Source organism: Gallinula chloropus (assembly GCF_964237585.1).
Source record: "Gallinula chloropus genome assembly, chromosome: 5".
Taxonomy (NCBI): Eukaryota; Metazoa; Chordata; class Aves; order Gruiformes; family Rallidae; genus Gallinula; species Gallinula chloropus.
This window is the reverse complement of record NC_140090.1, coordinates 46707926-46727159: the sequence shown is the minus strand read 5'-3', so window position 1 is coordinate 46727159 and position 19234 is coordinate 46707926. Positions and strand designations below refer to the sequence as shown.

Genomic DNA, 19234 nt, shown 5'->3' with positions numbered 1-19234 from the left:
TTTTGAGGTATCAGATATGTCCCCAGAGAAGGTGTTTTGGGCCGTGGCTTTGCACAGCACTGCTCTGTCTCATGCAGGCTTTACCACTGAAGGTGCCATGAGCTGCTGGCACCTCCTTGGGGATGTGTCTTTGTGTTGGGAGGCTCTGCTGGTGAACGGAAGGCTGAGCTGAATTGGTGCAACGGGGAGCAGAGCAGGGAGGAGAAAGGGGTGCTTGGCAAAGAGAGGGTGATGCTTTGGGGAGGGAGGATGCTCAGGGTGCTTTTAGGGGGAAAAGCTTGGCTGTGTTTCACTACTGAACCCAAAATTATCCCAGGAGGGAGGTCTGATAAAAAGCCCTTGGGAACGGTGCAGCCCTGAACCAGTGACACTGTCTTCCCCTGAGCTCCAGGATGGGCTGAAACATGGTGAGATGAGGTCTGCATTCCACGTGATGACCCTCTCTTGGGTAGGGATGCCTCTACATCCCTCTGGCTCAGTGAGCCAGGATGTCCATGATCTGGTGGGCCATGCTGTGGCTCCAGCATTGCAGTTTGCTGGAGTTTAAATTGCAACAGCACTAATCCTGAAGCGAGTCTGTTCATGCACTTCTAGAGGTGACAGGAGGGGGTTTGGGGTGGGGGGGAGAGCCCCACTTCAGCCTTTTGGACACCTCCATGGCCAGAGACATCCCTGCCAGCTTGGCTGCCAGAGCTCTCCCTCTCCATGCCAGGGGTTTGGGGAGGCAGACAGCTCTCCTCCGGTGTGGAGATAAGCTGTTATGGGAGGATTTCTGCCCACGCAGCAGGCAGGAATGGGTTTAACTATTGCTTCTCAGTCCTTCGCATGCAACGGGACTTGTCCCGAGGCAGGCGTGGGGTGGGGGAGATGGAGACGGGAAGGGTTAAGCACCCACTGCCACCAAGATTTAGCTGGAGAAACACCGGCTTTAATCCTTACATCGCATTCCTGCCGGGCCCAGTGCAGCAGGGAGGGATGTACGTCTGTGGGTGATGGGCACTGGGCTTCGAAGCCGCTAATGCTCCTGTAATCTTCCAAATATTTGGAGGGATAACAATTGCAGGAGAGAGGATTTTAACGCTTTCCTGTGGTGGTTTGCTCAGCTGTTGCTGCGAAGGGATTCGCTTTCTGAGCTCATCATCCCTTGTGCTGTGTGTTTTGGGGTGATGGAGGAGGGCTGAATGCTCCCCTCCAGCTCTGGTGCTGCTCCCCGTACAGGCTGATGGTGCTGGTTGGTCGGTCGGGGTTGTCGATCTTGGACCAAGCTGCAGACACTGGCTGCAAATATCTGCAAGTCAACCCCAGGGGAACAGATGCTGCAGATAATCCAGCTCAACCCCATCAGATTAAAATGTGCAATGGGGTAAACTCGGTGCCTACTCCCCTCCTCCCTTTTCTGTCTTGCTGCTCCCACCACGCTTATCCTTGGGGTTTCATGGTTTGGTTCTGCGGAGCCCCTGGAGCTGCCTGCCTCCTCACTTCTGCTTCCCCAAATACAGACACAGTACTGAGGTTGGTGCTCCAGTCGATCCCGTAGCACATGGCACCGCAGCACCCAATCACGTGCCCCGAGTAGCGCAAGACTGTGGGATGCTGACAGCTTGGGACTTCCAAAAAAAAAATCCCAAACAACCCCAAAAGGGGAGTCAGGAAGCAGGCACCCACCCCCAGTGGGAAGGAGGGAAGCCAGCAAGCAGATGGGAACCCCCTGTAGACGTCTGCTGGGGAAATTATGATTGCAGGCAGCGTAGTGCACACTTCAGCATTTATTGGCTTGTCTCTGCTGGGAGCTTTGCTGCTTGTCTGATGGCAGTCCTGGAAATCCTGGCCGTGCAGGGTTCCTGCCCTGGCTTTGCGTGCAGAAGGGCCTCTGTTACAGTCAGCATGCCGAATTGTCACCTTGGGTGGGATCAGGGCAGTGCCAGGCGAAGCAGGAGCCTCTGCACACATGTGCGTCAGAGCATCCCTTCCCAAGGGGTGGTGGTGGGGGGGTGTGCTTATGGCCAGCTCCTTGCAAGCACATCCTGCCACCCCTCCTGCTGACAAGGTCTTTGTTGGTACCAAAACTGTCTGGACAAAAGTCCTCATTCCTGAGGTTGGCTGGAGGAATCTGAGGTACCTCAAGACCATCATGGGGAGGGCTGGGGAGAAGGTTGTCCTAGCAGCGGGTATGCTCTCTGATTCTTACAGGGCTGTTTATCGATGTGTTTATATTTTAATCTAGTTGCTGCTGGATAGTAAGGGCAGCCGGGAGCAGCACTCATTCAGCCTCATGCTTTCCCTCTCCATGAGTGGGCAGGAGCCTGGGGCAGCTGTGGGGTCAGGGCTCTGTGGCACGGCGCCTATAACCACTCCGCTGGGAGGAAAAAACCCATCATCTTTTCCCCAGTCTCCTCCTGAAGCTACTTTTTTGGCTGCAGATGTCTCTTGGCCAAAGAAATAAAAGCTCTTGCAGCCGTTATGAATTTGCAGGATTTCAGCCCTCCCAGCAGCTCGTATGGCTCCTGGCTTTAAAGGTTTGGGGCTTTGGGGTTCCAACCTTAAACTGAGCAGGTTTCTACAGGGACCAAAAGCAGGTGCTGGATCTGGACTCGGGAGAGCATCCCCTTCCACTGGCCTCGTCCCCAAACTCTGAAAGGAAGATGAAAAGGCTGAAGTGTCACATTCAAGCCCCCGTGGGATGGATTTGGGCATGCTCTCTCTCAGGGGGACCTATCAGTATGCAGGGGGGATTGGAAAGTTTTTGGTACTTAGCACTGCCAAAGTGGCAGTGGGCTGGGAGAAAACATGGCCTTAGCATTGACTGCTGGAAGAGGACCTCTCCTTGCCCAGAGTGAGGGATGCGTGCACTTTGGAGTATCCCCTTGCCAGACGCAAGTCCCAAAGGGAAAGGTCTTTCTGAATATCGCCTTCTTCAGGAATGTCAGGTCCTCCTTACAGTGGCAGGCAGGCTTCTGGGCTCCTCACCTGCCTTGGGGAGAAAAAAGAAAATAACTAGTAAGGGGAAAAAAAAAAAACCTAGAGAGCAGAAGAAAACTTCTCAAGGAGCTTTGTGCCCACGGCTTTCAGAGGGTGCTCTACCTGCGCCTGTTCCCAATTGCTGAGCTTGGGTCCGACTCCACGAGCTGTGTGCCGCAGGGATGCTGGGAGCATAGCTCCAGGGAGGATTTCCCTTGAATCTGTGAGGGAAGCTTTGTTGGCTTGCCTCCCTGGTTGGATTACCTCCTGCCAGCCCCCTTTGCCGGGGAGTTGAGGTTTGTGGCATCGGAGCAATTTGAATAAAGATAATAATAATCTATAAATTAAAAAAAAAACCAAAACAACAAACAAGAGCTCAGTGGATGCAAAATCGAGTAGTAAATTAAAAAAGTTGTTTATTTGCTGATGGGATGCAGGTGAAAGGCTGCTCAGCAGGAGGGGAGCAGGAGCCTGATGCAGGTGGTAGGGAGAAACAAGGGCAAGGGCGGGGGGGTCCCACACTTCCTCACATCCCCCTGTTCCCTCCCTCATTGGGATGCTGGGAAAATTACAGCTCAGCAAATGAGATGGGGAGGGGAGGAAATGGATGGTGCTGGAGAGGTGAGGAAGAGCCAGCCAGAGAGAGCAGAGAGAAATTAGCCCGGAGTTTAATTCATTGTTTCCAAAAGAGCAGTTAATGGATTATGACAAATGTCCTACCGCTCTCCCGTAGCACTGTGTTAAATGGAAATGGAAAGTCAATTTTCCCAAATGGATTTTAAACGACTGACCTCGTGGTTTGGGTGGGTTGGGGTTTCCCTCCCTGCCCCTGGCTGATTCCTTCTCAGGAGGCAGCTCAGTCAGCTCGTTTTCTTGATGCATCTGATTATTTTGTTGTTTATTTTTTTTAAATCCACCCCCCCAACACACACCCCCCCCCTTCCATCTCGGGATGCTCTGATCCCCTTGGCACAGCGCTGCTCCTTGCTGAAGGTGATGAAGGGGGAGTGGGCTCCTCTCTTCCTTGCCAGCTCCAGAGATGTTATCACAGTGGCTGGAGATATTTACTGTTCTCCTGCACACTGCAGCGCCTGGAGTTGAGAATCACAGCTTTCTCTAAGAGCAGAGAGGAGGAGGAAAAGCTCCTAACTCTTTTAGATATTAAAAATACATATATATATATAAATAAAGCCTTGTGCTATGGTCTGGCTTGCTAGTGAGGCACCCAGAAACAGTAGGTCAGAATGGCAGCATCCCGGTGCCTGCTCGTGTTTTATCAGCCCTGAGGAAAGTCGGATGTTTGGTGTTGAAATGGCTGGAAGCAGGTTTTCTATGCTCCAGATGCTCCTTGCTATGGGTCACAGCGTCCTCTCAGCTGGAGCTGCTGCGATGCTCCTGGGGATTATGTGCCTGGGTGAACAACCCAGAGGTGCTTCTCTCCCCAAGACTTTTGTTGGCTTGGCCTGAGCAGGTGTGACCTCTTGTTCTGGTTATTTTTGCAATTAACTTGGTCTTGAGAGAAAACAATCCAGGAAGGTGGAGAACCCCAAGTACCTGACCCACCCCTGATTTCCTGGGGGTGAGGGTATGACATTGAGAATCCCATTGCATCTTTGGGTGATGCTCTCTGGCGGCGGCCACGCTGGAAATGCTCTCTCATGTGTGATGGGCAGACACCTGGTCCCTGTGGGCTGTGCTGGCAGGGACTGCTGGTACCCCCCCACGTGCAAGCGATGCTGAGATCCAAGTGTTGGCGGGTGTGTGGGGATCCAGGTGCAGCTCCACCAAAGGGCTGAGGGATTTGTGCCACGGTCAGCATTCCCAGCATGAGCCCTGCTCTCTAGCTAGCAGAGATTTGCTTGCCTTTCTTCAGGGAACCTCTGAGCATCCTCAGCCAGCGCTGCTGGTGACAGCACAGCGAGCGGGGGGCGGTCCTGGGAAGGACTGGGGAGGGATGAGGTGGTGTAGACAGGAGCGACATCCCTGCTGAGACGGGACTAATGGCACCTCTCGCTCCCCTGGCAGGGCTGGAGTACAGCGATGTGCTGCCTGACTCCTTCCCCACAGCCCCGGTGGAGACCCTCCCTCACTTTCTGCTGGAGCCACAGGATGCCTACATTGTGAAGAACAAGCCGGTGGAGCTCGTTTGCCGCGCCAACCCCGCCACCCAGATCTACTTCAAGTGCAATGGGGATTGGGTCAACCAGAATGACCACGTCACCAAGGAGAGCCTGGATGAGGTCACTGGTGAGCAAACCCCACCTCGGCACCCCCCTGCCGGCTCTTTCCCTCTCTTCTCTTTGGGATCCTCTGCTCTTTTCCTTCTTGTGGCTTGGTTTGAGGTAGGAGAATACCTCCTCTTCCTCCTCCTCCCATCTCCATAGCCTGATGCTTACATTTCTCGCTCTAAATGATGTTGCTTTTTTGCTGTCCCTCACACTTCTCTGGGTTAACTCGCTGTCACCCAAGAGACTCTCTCAATCTTTGCTCCTTTCTAAGTCTCTTTCTTCCGTTCCACACCCATGCTGGGGATGATTGTCCTCCGGGTGGGCCATCAGGTCTCTCCCATTTGTTTATACCACTCCCAGATGGTTAGGAATCTCATGAGGTTGCTTTTGTATGTTTCCCACCACCTTGATCCGCACGCAGTTCATCTCTCTATATCAGCGGGGAATTTTAGCAGAGGAACCATCCCTTTCCAGACCATTGATAAAGGCGTAATGATGGTATGGGTCACCCTACTCCATAGATGGCTTACCCTTTTGCAGGATTCAGGGGTCGTTAAAAAATGGGATTTGAGAAGCAGCATGTGTAAAACAGGTTTTTTAAAAAAACCCAAACCAAAGCAGGCATCGCTTCCCTAGAAAATGCCTAATCGTCATGTAGGAGTCGTTGCCATGAGGGATGGCAAAGGCTGGCAGCTTACTTGGGTTCACAAAAGGATTAGAGGTATTTAATGGGTAATGAGAACATTTGCAGGTAGGATTTGAAATTATTTTAATGGCAGGTGGGCTTTTTCCTGCCTCAGAAGCCGAGAGAGTGGCCGGCTGCCTGAGATGGGGGGATGAGAAGGTGGTTCAGGATGTCTTATTGCCCAGGATTGGGCACTACAGAGCTGCTTGGCAAGAGCAAGGTGTGAGGGTTGGATATATCATGAAACAGAGTCGATTTGCTAAAACCAGGAGGTACTTTAGCTAAGCTCCCACCTCCTCTGGGTTCCTGTGGAGAGGAGGAACACAGTTGTGTTTCCCTTGTAAGATCCGCTTGCTGCAAATCATAGAATCATTGAATGCTTTGGGTTGGAATGGATCTCAAAGATCATCTAGTTCCAACCCCCTTCACTAGACCAGATTGCCTAAAGCCCCATCCAACCTGGCCTTGAACACTTCTGAGGAAGTGTTCTTCCACCGATTCCCTGGGCACCCTGTGCCAGGGCCTCACCACTCTCATTGTGAGGAATTTCTTCCTGACATCTAACCTAACCCTGCTCTCTTTTAGCTTGAGGCCATCACCCGTTGTCCACTCCCTCGGGAACAGCCCCTCTCCGACTTTCCCATAGGACCACTTTAAACATCAGTGCACCACAATTAGGTCCTCCAAGAGCCTTCTCTTCTCCAGGCTGAACCAGCCCAACTCTCGCAAATCCCTGAGCCTATGGCATTCCTCATCTCTGGAGGGCTTTAACAGCGTTGGACCCAGGAGCAGGCTGGGCTTAAAGAGACTTTGTTAGCCCAGAGGAGCACAAGTGCTTTTACCGAATCTTCTTTTTTCCCTAGCTTTTTCCCCCCACCCCCAGCATCATCCAACGCTAGCTGTCCTTGCTTGGGTGCATCTCTGAACCTGATCTCCAAAGGGAAGAACGTTTTCTTTCCACATAGCTTTTTGAGCCTCTCCTTATAAAGCTGCTTCCTGGGGTGTTTTTTCTTCCAGAGGATCTCTTCTGTGGTCAGAAATGCACAAGTAGGCTGTGCCCTTGCTTCTCTGGAGGCTGCCCAAAACACCGCTTCTCTATTTCGGGGTGCATCTCCACCTCTCCAGCTCTGGTGGAAGCCAGATTGGAAACAAACTAGTAATACCTTTTGCATGGAGGTGATGCCATGCACCTAAAACTCTGCCAGCATGGGCATATCTGCCCAAGAAAAAAGGAGCTGGAACCAAAAGGCTCCCAGCTGAGAGAGTTGGGGTTATTCAGCTTGGAGAAGGCTCCTGTGGGACCTTATAGTGGCCTTCCAGTACCTGAAAGGGGCTATAGGAAATCTGGGGAAGGACTGTTCCTGACGGCATCGAGTGATAGGATGAGGAGTGATGGTTTTAAACTAGAAAAGGGGAGATTTAGGTTGGATATTAGGAAAAAGTTCTTCAACATGAGGGTAGTGGATCTCTGGAACAGGTTTTCCAGAGAGGTGGTGGAGGCTCCATCCCTGGAGATATTCAAGGTCAGACTTGATGGGGCTCTGAGCGACCTGACCTAGTGAAGATGTCCCTGCTCACTGCAAGGGGGTTGGACTAGGTGGTGCCTTCCAACCTTACAAGTTCCACGATTCCATGAAATGGTTTGCTGTGCTTAAAATAAATAAAGGTCCATGTTTGCAGTGCCTGTGGCATGTAGGGAAAGCTGCTGCGAAGGGCATGGGGTGTGTGAAGGGGGAGCTGGCCACGAAGCGATGGGCTACAGCACAGTTAGGTGTCCTTGGTTAAAAGCTTGACAGAAGGGACCTTAAAGGGAAATGAAAAAAAGGAAGAGCAACTTTTAAGATGACGTGTCTTGAACGAGCTGGGCTCAGTAGTGCTGTGGCTGTGCCAGATCCAAAGCATTTCATGCGGAAGAAAGCGAAAAATAGGCCAAGTCAGAGAGGATAATTCAGCCAGACGAGAAGGGGCGGATGGTAGGAGCAGCTGGGTCTGGATGCTCGGCCGTCACTCCTGTGAGCCTGAAAGTCTCAGGGAGGCTCTGCTCTTAGGGCTCGTGAAGATAGCAAGGGGTTTGCAGGGTGTTCCCCACCCTCCCCAGGCTTTCCAGAGACATGAACTAGTTTTCAGCCATCTCTCTCCCCGCTCTTTTGAGCAGCACTAATTCTTTTTTAAAAATGCTTGTCCCAAACGCCTTTTTTCCCCCTCCACCCCCCTTCCCTCACCTCCCTTCTTTTTCCCCTCTCTCCTTAATAGTGGCAAAATAAATCCTATTTCCCTGATGCGTGCTTGTCAGCTATTCTGCAGGAAGGTGGCAGGGAGACGGTAATTGCTCCTCACAGCACTGGGAGCGAGCTAACGAAATTACAGCCAGGGAGCGCGCTGCGCTCTGTCCTTGTGAACTTGAGGCCCTTTTATAAATAGAAACTACAAAATAAAATAAGGAAAAGGGCAGGTGTTGCTGAAATAGAGGGAAAAGTAAGCCCCAAGTCTCTCCAGCCCTTGGCCGTGGCAGTGCCGTGCCGGTCGATGCTTCAGGTGAGCCTTGGCATCCTGCAGTCCAGGGGACCCTGTCCTGCGTGTCATCGTGCCCCTGCCATGGCCGGGGGTCCTGGCAGGCTTCATGGGGTGGGGGGATTGATGGAGGTATATAATCCTTTGTGGGGTCATTGGGCATGAGATGCCATCATCATTGGATCATTTCCTTAAGGCCTTTTATTTGGCTTGTTATATTTGTATTTAAAGGGCAGCAAAGCCTCAGAGGCATCCTACAAATGCAGTGAGTGGGAAGGGGTCTAGGAAGGGACGGAGATGTCAGTGGCCAAGGGGAGAGGGCTGGGGGAGGAAGGCTATTCCTCTTGAGACAATTAAGAGGTTGTGGTCCTGCTATCCTGCCCAGATGGACCAGAGAAAGGGGGAAAGGGAAGATTCCTCCACATGAGCCGCTGTCCTGGCTCCATGATTTGCAGAGATGCCAAACCTGGATGCCTGCGACATGCCTCCAACCCACTACCTCCAGCCTTGAGCACGCAGTGGCCCAACTCTTGGGTACTGCCTAAGTTTCCCTCCTCCCAGGTGCTCCTACCAAGCTGATGCCATCCTTCTTGTCCCCTTGCAGGGATGCTGGTGCGGGAGGTGCAGATCGAGGTCTCTCGGCAGCAGGTGGAGGAGCTCTTCGGCTTAGAAGATTACTGGTGCCAGTGCGTTGCCTGGAGCTCTGCAGGCACCACAAAGAGCCACAGGGCCTACGTCCGCATAGCATGTAAGTGCCCGCCCGGTACGCGCTTGCTCAGGTGTGATCCCTCCGGCAGTGGTCCCTGCCCCTCTCCCAAGAGCTGCATTGCACCTACCTGTGCTGCTTTGGTTCCCGGTGTCCTGACTTAGTTTTAGTGAATCCTCCTCCCACCGTCTTTTCCGCTTTGGGGGCTCTCAAAGGTTTCCAGAGGGTACAACCCACCATTGAAGAAATTATTTGCAAAGCCTGAGGTGTGAGGCCCTGAAACCCAGGCTGAAGAAGCAGCGGTGTCAAGGCAGGCAGCTGAAATAGCAACCAGATCATTCTTTTCCAGGGCCCCCCTCAAGACACCATGGTGGTGGGGTGGCAGCTATGTGGGGTTGGCCATCTCCAAAAAATGAGCTCCTTGTTGAAAGCAGGGGTATTTTCTTGAGTTGGAGATGACTCGTCGTTGGTGGATAGCCCTGGTCTTAGCTCCCCGTCTCAGCTCCAGCTTTGCTTCTGAGCAGGCATCCTCTGTACCTGCCCGGGCGAGAGGTTGTGGCACTGGTCAGGTTAATACTGCATTGCCCATCAGCCTGCTCAGCTCTTCCCAGTGCTTTATTATCATTAATAACCCAGCGGTTAGCACCTTGCACACTTTGCCTGAATCAGCGACTCCGTGTCCCCGGAGTCCCCGCTGTCATATGTCACTTCTCTAAGCTGCTGTTTGTGGGTGTCAGCCTGATTAAGAGCGAGTTAATCAACCTATTTCCCTGCTGAATTTGCTCTCCTAGCAAATGAGGGGGCAGAGCTAGAGGAGAAGGGCCAGGCTTCCCCAGCCATAAACAGATTTTGCTATTAAGAGAGCTAATAATCCAACACGTTATCCAAGCCAGAGGTGGCTGACCATCAGCTCTGCCCCTGGAGGATTTAGGGAGAATGATGTGCGGTGCTGGATACCGACAGAGCCCTTTTGTCTGGTTCCTCCCAAGGGTTTGGTGTTTCTGGTAGCAGAGCAGATGATGCACCCTGGGTTTGCTTGCTTCCCTGCAGTGGAAGAGGCCTGTATGCTGTAGCAGAGGATGGCAGCACCATCTAGTGATGCTGCTTTCAAGGCTCTTGAGCCAGACCCTGCCGAGCCCCCGACATCCCTGGAGGCTCTGATGGCCTTTTCCCCTTCCCCAAATCACCAGCCAGCCCCTTGCTGAGCCAGCCTGGCTCCTCAGCAGCACCCGTTTGCCGTTTTGGTGCTGGGGTGTGATGGATGGCTTTCAGGCAAGTCTGAGGACGTGGCTCAGGCAGGAGCAACTGTGCCTGAGCTGAGCAAGAAGTCCTTGCAAACCTGAGATTTGGGGGGATTCACTTCGGTGCTGAGCTGTTGTGCAAATCTTGTTTTTCCCCTGTTCAATGAAGGAGAATCCTGAGGGCAGAAAGAAATGAGAGAGTTGAAGAAACGGTGGTTAAGATGAGGTTTAGCCCCAAAAGGAAGAGCCAGGAGGGGGTATGTGCTTGCAAACCCATGAAGAAGGGAAGACATTGTCTTTGAGCATCACATGTTGCCCTGAATCCATCCTGGAGAAGCACGAGCTGCTTGGGCTCCTTCCTCCCAGGACATGTTTTGCTCCAGCTGTGCTATGCCAGAGGGATTCCCCAACTCTTGGGCTGAGGCGATGTTCTCTCCTCACCAAGGTTTGACCGGTTGCCCTCTTGTTTCTGCAGCAGGCTGGTAACCCCTGGGTTTTCCTTTCCCTCCCAGACCTACGAAAGAACTTTGACCAGGAGCCGCTGGGTAAGGAGGTCCCACTGGAACATGAGGTCCTGCTACAGTGCCGCCCACCAGAGGGGGTGCCACAGGCCAAGGTGAGCAGCTTGGGACCCAAAAAATGAGGGGCATCCCTGTGTGGTGGTCCACAGCCGTGGCCAGGGAGAGACTGAGCATGTCCTTGTTGATGGCTTGCCGCCATGATGGATGACCTCGCGCCGAGACTGTCAGCTTTCATTATTCAGCAGAACAGTGTATTTTGGGCAGTGGATCTGTTATTTTGACATCCAATAACACACCTAACCTGGCTGGGTGCTTATCCCACCTCTCCCGCTCTTCCTGATGTGCCATTAACCTGTTAGAGTTTAGAGATCTAAGGAGGAGGTGTCCGATGACTTGTTGGAAGGGGAGCAGTCACAGGCAAGAGCTGAGGGCTGGGTAGGTCCATACAGATGGGTTTGCCTGGCCTTCCCTGCCCGTAGCTCTGTCAGCACTCAGGGGATGTGCACTGGTGGTAGCCACAATGTCCCATCCTTGGCCAAAACAGCAGCAAAGTGCCCCAGTCAGGCCTGGTTTGGCCCAACTTTCAAGGAGAAATAAATAGTCAGAGGCAAAGTTGGCTGGGTAATGGTTGTGGTGCTGAGGATGAAGATGAGGAAGGCTTTGTGCTGCTCTGAGGGGAGTTTGTTCTTTGTCAGGGCTGGTGAATTCAACCCCTCCAGCCTGGTGTTTGTCCTTGACTGTCCACGCTTGATGATAATATCAACTCACACCCTTCTCAACCAGTCCTAGTTAAGCAGTTGTGCTTTCAGAGGCCCCTGTGTTGGTGAGCACGTGGGATGGGTGCTCCCACCAAAACCCATGAAGTGCTTTTCCTGTCTGAGTGTCTGGTTCAATCAGTGTCCTTATGCTTGTCTGTCCCTTTGCATTGTCAGGTGGAGTGGCTGAGGAATGAGGATGTCATTGATCCCACCCAGGACACCAACTTCCTCATCACCATCGATCACAACCTCATCATCAAGCAGGCCCGGCTCTTGGACACCGCTAATTACACCTGCATGGCCAAGAACATTGTGGCCAAGCGCCGGAGCACCACGGCTGCTGTCATTGTCTACGGTACTGGCCCTTGCTTTTGGGGAGGGGACCTTTGCTGCTGGCAGCATCTGCAAGCCAAGGGGGAATGCAGGCACGTTCTGGTAGTGGGGAGGAATGAATCCTACCAGGGCAGGCCTGAGCGTCTTGTGCGTGGGGAGTCTGGGAGTCTTGTGATTTGCTTTTTGTGAGGGTGAGCAGAGGGTCCCAGGGTGTTGCAGAAGGACAGAGGATCTAGTGAAATAGCTCCAGTCCCTGCTGAGACAGGCACTGTTGATGTGTTATCGCTGTCTGTCTCCTCATGCAGTGAATGGTGGCTGGTCCACCTGGTCCGAGTGGTCTCCTTGCAACAACCGCTGTGGCCGGGGCTGGCAGAAGCGCACCCGCACGTGCACCAACCCCGCGCCACTGAACGGCGGCTCCTTCTGTGATGGGCAGCCTTTCCAGAAAATCACCTGCACCACCCTCTGCCCAGGTAAGGCAGCATCAGAAACCCCACCCCCCAGGATGTGCAGTCCAACTGTGCTCCTGGGACTCCCCAACGAGACCAAGGCTCAGGAAGCCAGCCCGAAGTATCTTTCAGTCTGCCAAGACCTGAAAGAGCTGGAGATGTCTGCCGAGACCCAAATTAGCCTCCCCCAGATAGCATCAGAGGGCTGGGTTTGGTGGGATGACACCTCCCAAGAAGTCACTGGAGACCCTGAAGTGGGCACAGATACCTTTCTGCTGCCGGCACGGTATACCGACGTGTTTGTGTTTGGTGACCCGCAGTAGACGGCGCGTGGACGGAGTGGAGCAAGTGGTCGGCGTGCAGCACTGAGTGCACCCACTGGCGCAGCCGCGAGTGCGCAGCCCCGGCCCCCCGCAATGGCGGCAAGGACTGTGGCAGCGTGCTGCTCGACTCCAAGAACTGCACTGACGGGCTCTGCATGCAGAGTGAGTACAAGGGCCAGGCGGGCAGGGAGATGCTGCCGGAGGCTATGCTGGCAGTCCCGGCACTCCGGTGGCTTGGCCACGCTGCTTTTGCCGCATCTCCGAGTTCAAATTGTGTCTTTAATGATGTTGGTTTGTTTTTTTACCCTTCCCCAAGGTAGTTCTCAGCCGGTCGGAATACTGGTTCAGGGCTTTATTTTATTTATTTTGGGGGTGGGATTTAAACACACGCACACACACAGACACACACACACACCCCCCCCCAAAGCGGCACCAGGTTTTTGGGTGTCTGCTGAAGTAAGGCTGGTTGCAGTAAGTGGGGGCCAACTGGGTAGATGGATTGTGGGAGAAGGCATTTCTCAGCCCCACTGTGAAAACCTCTGACCTAGGTCATTGCTCAGTAGGAGCACTGGAGTAGCAGCTAGGGGAAAAAAAACCCGATAGTATTAAGAATAGTATTAAAATAATATATGTAGTAATATATAATACTATATATAATAACATATGAGGATAACGGGGCTGCTACACTGCAAGTAGGCACGCTGGAGGCTGAGCGTCCGGTGCTGCCACCTGCTGCTGTGTGATGCCAGACTGTGGAGTGACACCAGACCACAGTGCAGTGACACCAGACTGTGGTGTGATGCTAGACCATGGTACAGTGCGCCAGACCGTGGTGTGATGCCAGATAATGGTGTGACATCAGACTGTGGTGTGGTGATGCCAGACCCTGTACCACTGTGGCCGGTCAGCAATGCCCTCAATTCCTGTTCACTGGGGACGTCCTCCTTACCACGCTTCTCCCTGGCTTTCCTCATGCCCTCCCCAGATCAGTCCTGCCCTCCTGTCCCTCCCCACCGCATTGTGGCTCCTTGTGCCCACCCCAGCCATTCGTTTCCTCTCATGCCCATCGCACCATTGCCACCTTCACTTTTTGTTTTCTAACTTTTTTTTCCCCCCTGACAGATAAAAGAGTTCTAAGCGAACCAAAAAGCCACCGTAAGTGCTCATTTCATGGCCATTTTCTTTCTTCTTTTTTTCTTTTTGCAAGGCATTGTTTTGGTTTTGTTCTGTCCATCCATGGTAGGGGAAGGCCGGGGGGAGGAGGGAGTGACTAAAGCCCACCCCAAAACCATTCGCTCTGCTTGAAGCTAAAAGTACCATCTTCTTTTGCACTCTCCCACCGCCGTCCCCCTTTTGCTGCCTGAAGTTCTCACATGTATCACGACACCGGCAATGTCACACTACTCCAGGTATCCCACTGTGAGGACTTCCCTCCTCAAGTTGAGGGTCCCAGGGGGCATCAGGATTCCCCTTTTCTGGTGACTCCTCCCAGGAATGGCACAGCCCTAACATGGCTGAGGTCGCCAGGCGTTAGGGGCAGGGCTTCACCTGAGCACAAAACCGAGGGTGGAGGGAGGGAAGGAGGGCATGATGGGCTGAGCATGCTCAGCTCCTGCTGCTGGAGGCTCCACCATGCTCTGCCTTCATCCTCCTTCGCTCTCATACCTCAAACATACCCAGGGATGCATCCAGAGATCAAGGGCCTTCATGGCAGGGGAAGGGAAAATGGGGGGAAGCTGAGGGGTGTCTGTGTAGACACAGTGACTTGATCTTTCTGGATGGATGCGTATATATGAGGTGTATATCGATGAGATGCGCAGGTGGGTGCTACGTGTACTCCCGGAGGTCAGCTCTTAGGCTATGACGGTTAATAGATTCATGAATCCAAGCTGCATAAACCTGATGTTTCTGAGGCTCTTGGAGGTCAGGTGAAGTTTGCACAAGCTGCGGCAAAGGTGTCCTCAAAAAGGTCTGAGGGGTTCATCCCTATCTCTTTCTCTGGCATCGCTCTGACTTCTGAACTGCTCTTAAAAAGCACCCTCTGTCCTCTTGCCGCAGCCTTTCCAGCAGGCCCAGTACACACCTTCCCCTTTGTGCCAATGTCCTGATTCAGTGGTGGGGCTGGGGAGCACCGGTGGGGCTTGGCGTGCATTTCTGGTCCTCCTTTTTCTCACCTCAGTTTCTTTCGTCCCTCCCAGTGTTGGAGGCCACAGGTGACGTGGCCCTGTACGCTGGGCTGGTGGTGGCCATTTTTGTCTTCATCGTGATCCTCATGGCTGTGGGGGTGGTGGTGTACCGGAGGAGATGTCGGGATTTTGACACGGACATCACTGATTCATCAGCCGCTCTGACCGGAGGCTTCCACCCTGTCAACTTCAAGACCTCCCGGCACGGTGAGAGCCATAGCCCATGCAGGTCCTGCTCGTTAGCTCAAGCCCAGGTAGAAAAAAAGCTGGGTTGCAGATCACAGTAGGGGATGGGTCCATGGTAGATGCCCCCTTGCCCAAATTTTCTAGGGGAACGTGCTGACTTTTGAAGGCTGACAGCTCCACGGAAGTAGCCAGGAGGTGGAACTCGAGGCAGAGCCCCCACAAAGAAGATGTGGTGGGGATCTGCTGTAGGATGCCACTCCTCACTTAGCTGTGGTGCTCCAAGTGCATGGTGGCAGGCAGAAGGATGTAGCCCAGAGGCCTGTCTGATGTGCCTCCTGCCCTCCCTCTCCCAGTCTAGCTGGGTTCTCCTGTCCCCTTGTTTCTGCTGCCATCTTCATCCCACCCGTGTTTCCTCCTCCCACAGACAACCCTCAGCTGCTGCACCCCTCGATGCAGCCGGACCTGACAGCCAGTGCAGGGGTGTACCGTGGCCCCATGTACGCCCTGCAGGACTCCTCCGACAAGATCCCTATGACCAACTCCCCCCTCCTAGACCCCCTTCCCAATCTCAAGATCAAGGTGTACAACTCTTCCACCACCTCCTCCTCGACGGGTCTCCATGATGGGACGGACCTGCTCGGGGGGGTCCCTACCACCGGCACCTACCCAGGGGACACCACCAGGGACGGCCACTTTGCGAACATGCGGAACAAAGCCCTGGGCTCCCAGCATCTCCTCAGCTTGCCCCGGGAGCACGGCAACAGTGCCAGCAGCACGTTTGGCTACCTGGGGGGAAGACTTACCATCCCAGGCACCGGTAAGCCCTGGGGTATGTGGGGTGGTGCGTTTAGCTGCTGAATGGTGAAGGAGCTGCCCTTGCCACAGCAGATTTGCCTGCTGTGAGCAGCCCTTTGTGATCCCAAAGCTGGCTCAGGGAAGAAGGCAGCAAGCCGTTCCCAAGCCAGGCTTCTCTGGCTGGAGGTTACAGCCTCCTGGGACTCTTTTGCCAGCCCTTCCATCAATCCAGTGCCTTGAAAAAACAGCCAACTTGCTGTTTAGCTTCCTAATGCAGTGGCCGGACTCCTCCCTGCAAGCGATGCAGCTGAGGAGCATCTGGAGATGTTTCTCCTGGGGTACTCTGGGCTGCCCTGGCTCACTGCTGTCCTTGTGCTGGCTGGCTGGGGTGGAAGGGTGGTTTCTCCCTGGGCTTGTGACTAATGCCTGTGTGTGCCATGCTAGGAGTGAGCCTGCTGGTGCCCCATGGAGCCATCCCCCAGGGGAAGTTCTACGAGATGTACCTGGTCCTCAACAAGGCAGAGAGTGCCCTGTAAGTCATACTGCAGTGCCCGTCCTCCTGCCCTTTGTCAGCTGCCGCAGGGCCTTCTTTCCAAGCCATGTCCCTCCTTTTTCCATCCCCAGCCTGCCCTCCGAAGGCACGCAGACAGTGCTGAGCCCAGCGGTGACCTGTGGACCCACCGGCTTACTCCTGTGCCGCCCCGTTGTCCTGACCATTCCCCACTGTGCCGATGTCAGCTCCTCAGATTGGATTTACCAACTGAAAACGCAGTCCCACCAGGGAAACTGGGAGGTAAGGGGGGAACCCTGTCCCTACAGCTACCGAAGACCTCAAGTGTTGAGAGACACAACCCCCACGTGGGCACCAGCCTTGACTTCCCATCTCTCCCTGTAGGAAGTTGTGACCCTGGATGAGGAGACCCTCAACACTCCTTGCTACTGCCAGCTGGAAGCCAAGTCCTGTCACATTTTGCTAGACCAGCTTGGCACCTATGTCTTCGTTGGAGAGTCCTACTCCAGGTCAGCCATCAAGAGGCTCCAGCTGGCCATCTTTGCCCCCACCGTTTGTACCTCACTGGAGTACAGCCTCAAGGTTTACTGCTTGGAGGACACACCAGATGCTCTGAAGGTAACGTCATCACCTTGCGATGCCGGTGCCGGCTTCCCACCCCGCTTCCCAAAGCTGTTTGTGTAAGCAGCGAGATGCCGGCTGGTGCCTCCCTGGATGGCCCTGCAATTGGGGAGCAGGCAACCTGATGCGACTACCTGCAAAGTGACCACATGTTTACTGCTTTCCCCATCCTTCCTCGCCCTCTCTGAAGGAAAAGAGGGAGGGTATTGCTGAGCTCGCACTCCGCGCCCCTTTCTGCAGACCTTGGGGGGAGAGGTTTTGGGGCTGATGGGTGAGTTCTCTCTCCCTCACACCGAAAACACTTGCTGTCATGATTCGCCTCAGTTTTCTATCCATCCCGTCACTCCTGTGTGGAGACATGTCTCTTCCCTCCTCAGAGGTGATGTCAATAGCATTGAGCGCAGCGCGAGGAGCTTCTGTTTTGATGCTCCGTCTGCCTGGACCGCCAGGACAGCTGTCCCCGGCTGTTTTAATTCCCTGTGAGCCGTCGGTCCTGCAGTGTGAAGATTGCGGGGATGCCTCTAGATGGAGATGTAGGCAGCGCTCTGCCTCCTGGAGCGTGTTTTTCTTCCAAGAGCTCCTAGTAACATTATGGGATGGTGTTAAAAACAGGCACTGAAGCATCCGGACCTCTGTGTTGGACCCCTGCATCACCTGGACTCCTGCATTGCCTGAGGATGCAGGGACACATACAGATGGCCACATACAGGATGCGCTCATGTGTTAGAAAATTCAAGTTGTAGGTGGGGCTGGTGTGTGAGATGAGTCGGCAAGTTCTCGGAGGGGGTTTTTGGGGTGGAAAAGGGTGCTCTCCTGAGGAGGACTAGCTGCTGCTGGCTCCTTCTGGCAGGAATGTGCCTGGCTTGGGGTGTGGAGCCTGGAGAGGAGCAGGTCCTGCCTTTCTCAAGGGTCTCACACTGCCTGTCCCGCTACCCACAGGAGGTGCTGGAGCTGGAGCGGACACTGGGTGGGTACCTGCTGGAGGAGCCCAAGCCCCTGCCCTTCAAAGACAGCTACCACAACCTGCGTCTCTCCATCCACGACATCCCTCACGCACTGTGGAGGAGCAAGCTGCTGGCCAAGTACCAGGTGAGGGGTGAGGGCAGCCGGGGTCCCAGACTGGAGACACCATTTTAAGCCAGGCGCTGCTGGGTTGTGTGTGCCCTGGTCTTGTCTCCAGAGTTGTCTCCTCTGGATGGAGGAGGAAAGAGGACTAGTTTTCATGTGGTCTTGATGGGATGCTGTCTCAGTGGTCCCTCTGTCCCATCTCAACCCCCACGGGGTGGCCAGAGGAGGTGGTGTCTCCTGAGGGAGCTGCTGGAGCGTTTGCTGAGCCCGTACTTTGTCGGCCCACAGGAAATCCCCTTCTATCATATCTGGAGCGGCAGCCAGCGTGCCCTGCACTGCACCTTCACACTGGAGAGGTACAGCCAGGCCTCCACCGAGCTCACCTGCAAGATCTGTGTCCGGCAGGTGGAAGGGGAAGGGCAGATCTTCCAGCTCCACATCACACTAGGAGAGGTGAGCACTGGGGAGGTGGAGGGGACAACAAGGGGACACGCTCAGGAGCTGCTCTGTGCTGCAACGTCTTTCTCCCCATCCTTCCCCTTGCAGCATGCCGGCTCCTTCAACACCCTCCGGTCCCACCACAGTGGTGCTGCCACTGCCACCGCCACCACCCAGCTGGGACCTTATGCCTTCAAAATCCCCCTTTCCATCCGGCAGAAGATCTGCAACAGCTTGGATGCCCCCAACTCCAGAGGAAACGACTGGAGACTTCTGGCCCAGAAGCTTTCCATGGACCGGTGGGTCTCCCCGTGCTTTGCTTCCCCCTCCTCTGCTCCAGGCAGGGAGAGATTTGCTCTGTTTCCCCTCCTCCCCACCAGCTTCAGTGCATCTTGCTGGGTTCTGCCTTAGCTACACAGGTCTAGCTATAAATACAGAGCCAGAGATGCGCCGTTATACCCACCTACATTCATGCATCCATCTGTGCCATAGTCTTGGGTCTCTTGTGGCTTTGATCTGGCCCTGATTTACCCAGGTCCATGCTCGGGCTGTCCCTGTCTGGGTTTCCCTCGGAGCACCCAAGGGAGAGTTAATTTCAGCCAAGCAAAGCTTGCCTTGCTTTCACTTCAGTGCCTGCATTGAAAGTTGAAACCTATGTCTCAGGGGCTTTGGCATTTCCATCAGGGTTCACACTGCAAACAGGTTTCCTGCTCCAG

General features: G+C 54.1%; 1 protein-coding gene across 1 annotated transcript in view; it reads left to right on the top strand.

Moving 5' to 3' along the window:
* UNC5B (unc-5 netrin receptor B) overlaps positions 1-19234 on the top strand; it is a gene marked incomplete at its 5' end in the record, with an annotated part of 51164 nt that overhangs the window by 31465 nt on the left and 465 nt on the right. Inside the window, 15 exons of the mRNA XM_084264369.1 lie at positions 4984-5205; positions 8987-9130; positions 10842-10945; positions 11783-11963; positions 12247-12414; positions 12711-12875; positions 13836-13868; positions 14912-15106; positions 15510-15902; positions 16325-16412; positions 16505-16673; positions 16776-17009; positions 17952-18101; positions 18369-18533; positions 18627-18817. Of these exons, the coding sequence (XP_084120495.1) occupies positions 4984-5205; positions 8987-9130; positions 10842-10945; positions 11783-11963; positions 12247-12414; positions 12711-12875; positions 13836-13868; positions 14912-15106; positions 15510-15902; positions 16325-16412; positions 16505-16673; positions 16776-17009; positions 17952-18101; positions 18369-18533; positions 18627-18817 (2602 nt within the window). The remainder of the gene's footprint in view (positions 1-4983; positions 5206-8986; positions 9131-10841; positions 10946-11782; positions 11964-12246; positions 12415-12710; positions 12876-13835; positions 13869-14911; positions 15107-15509; positions 15903-16324; positions 16413-16504; positions 16674-16775; positions 17010-17951; positions 18102-18368; positions 18534-18626; positions 18818-19234) is intronic.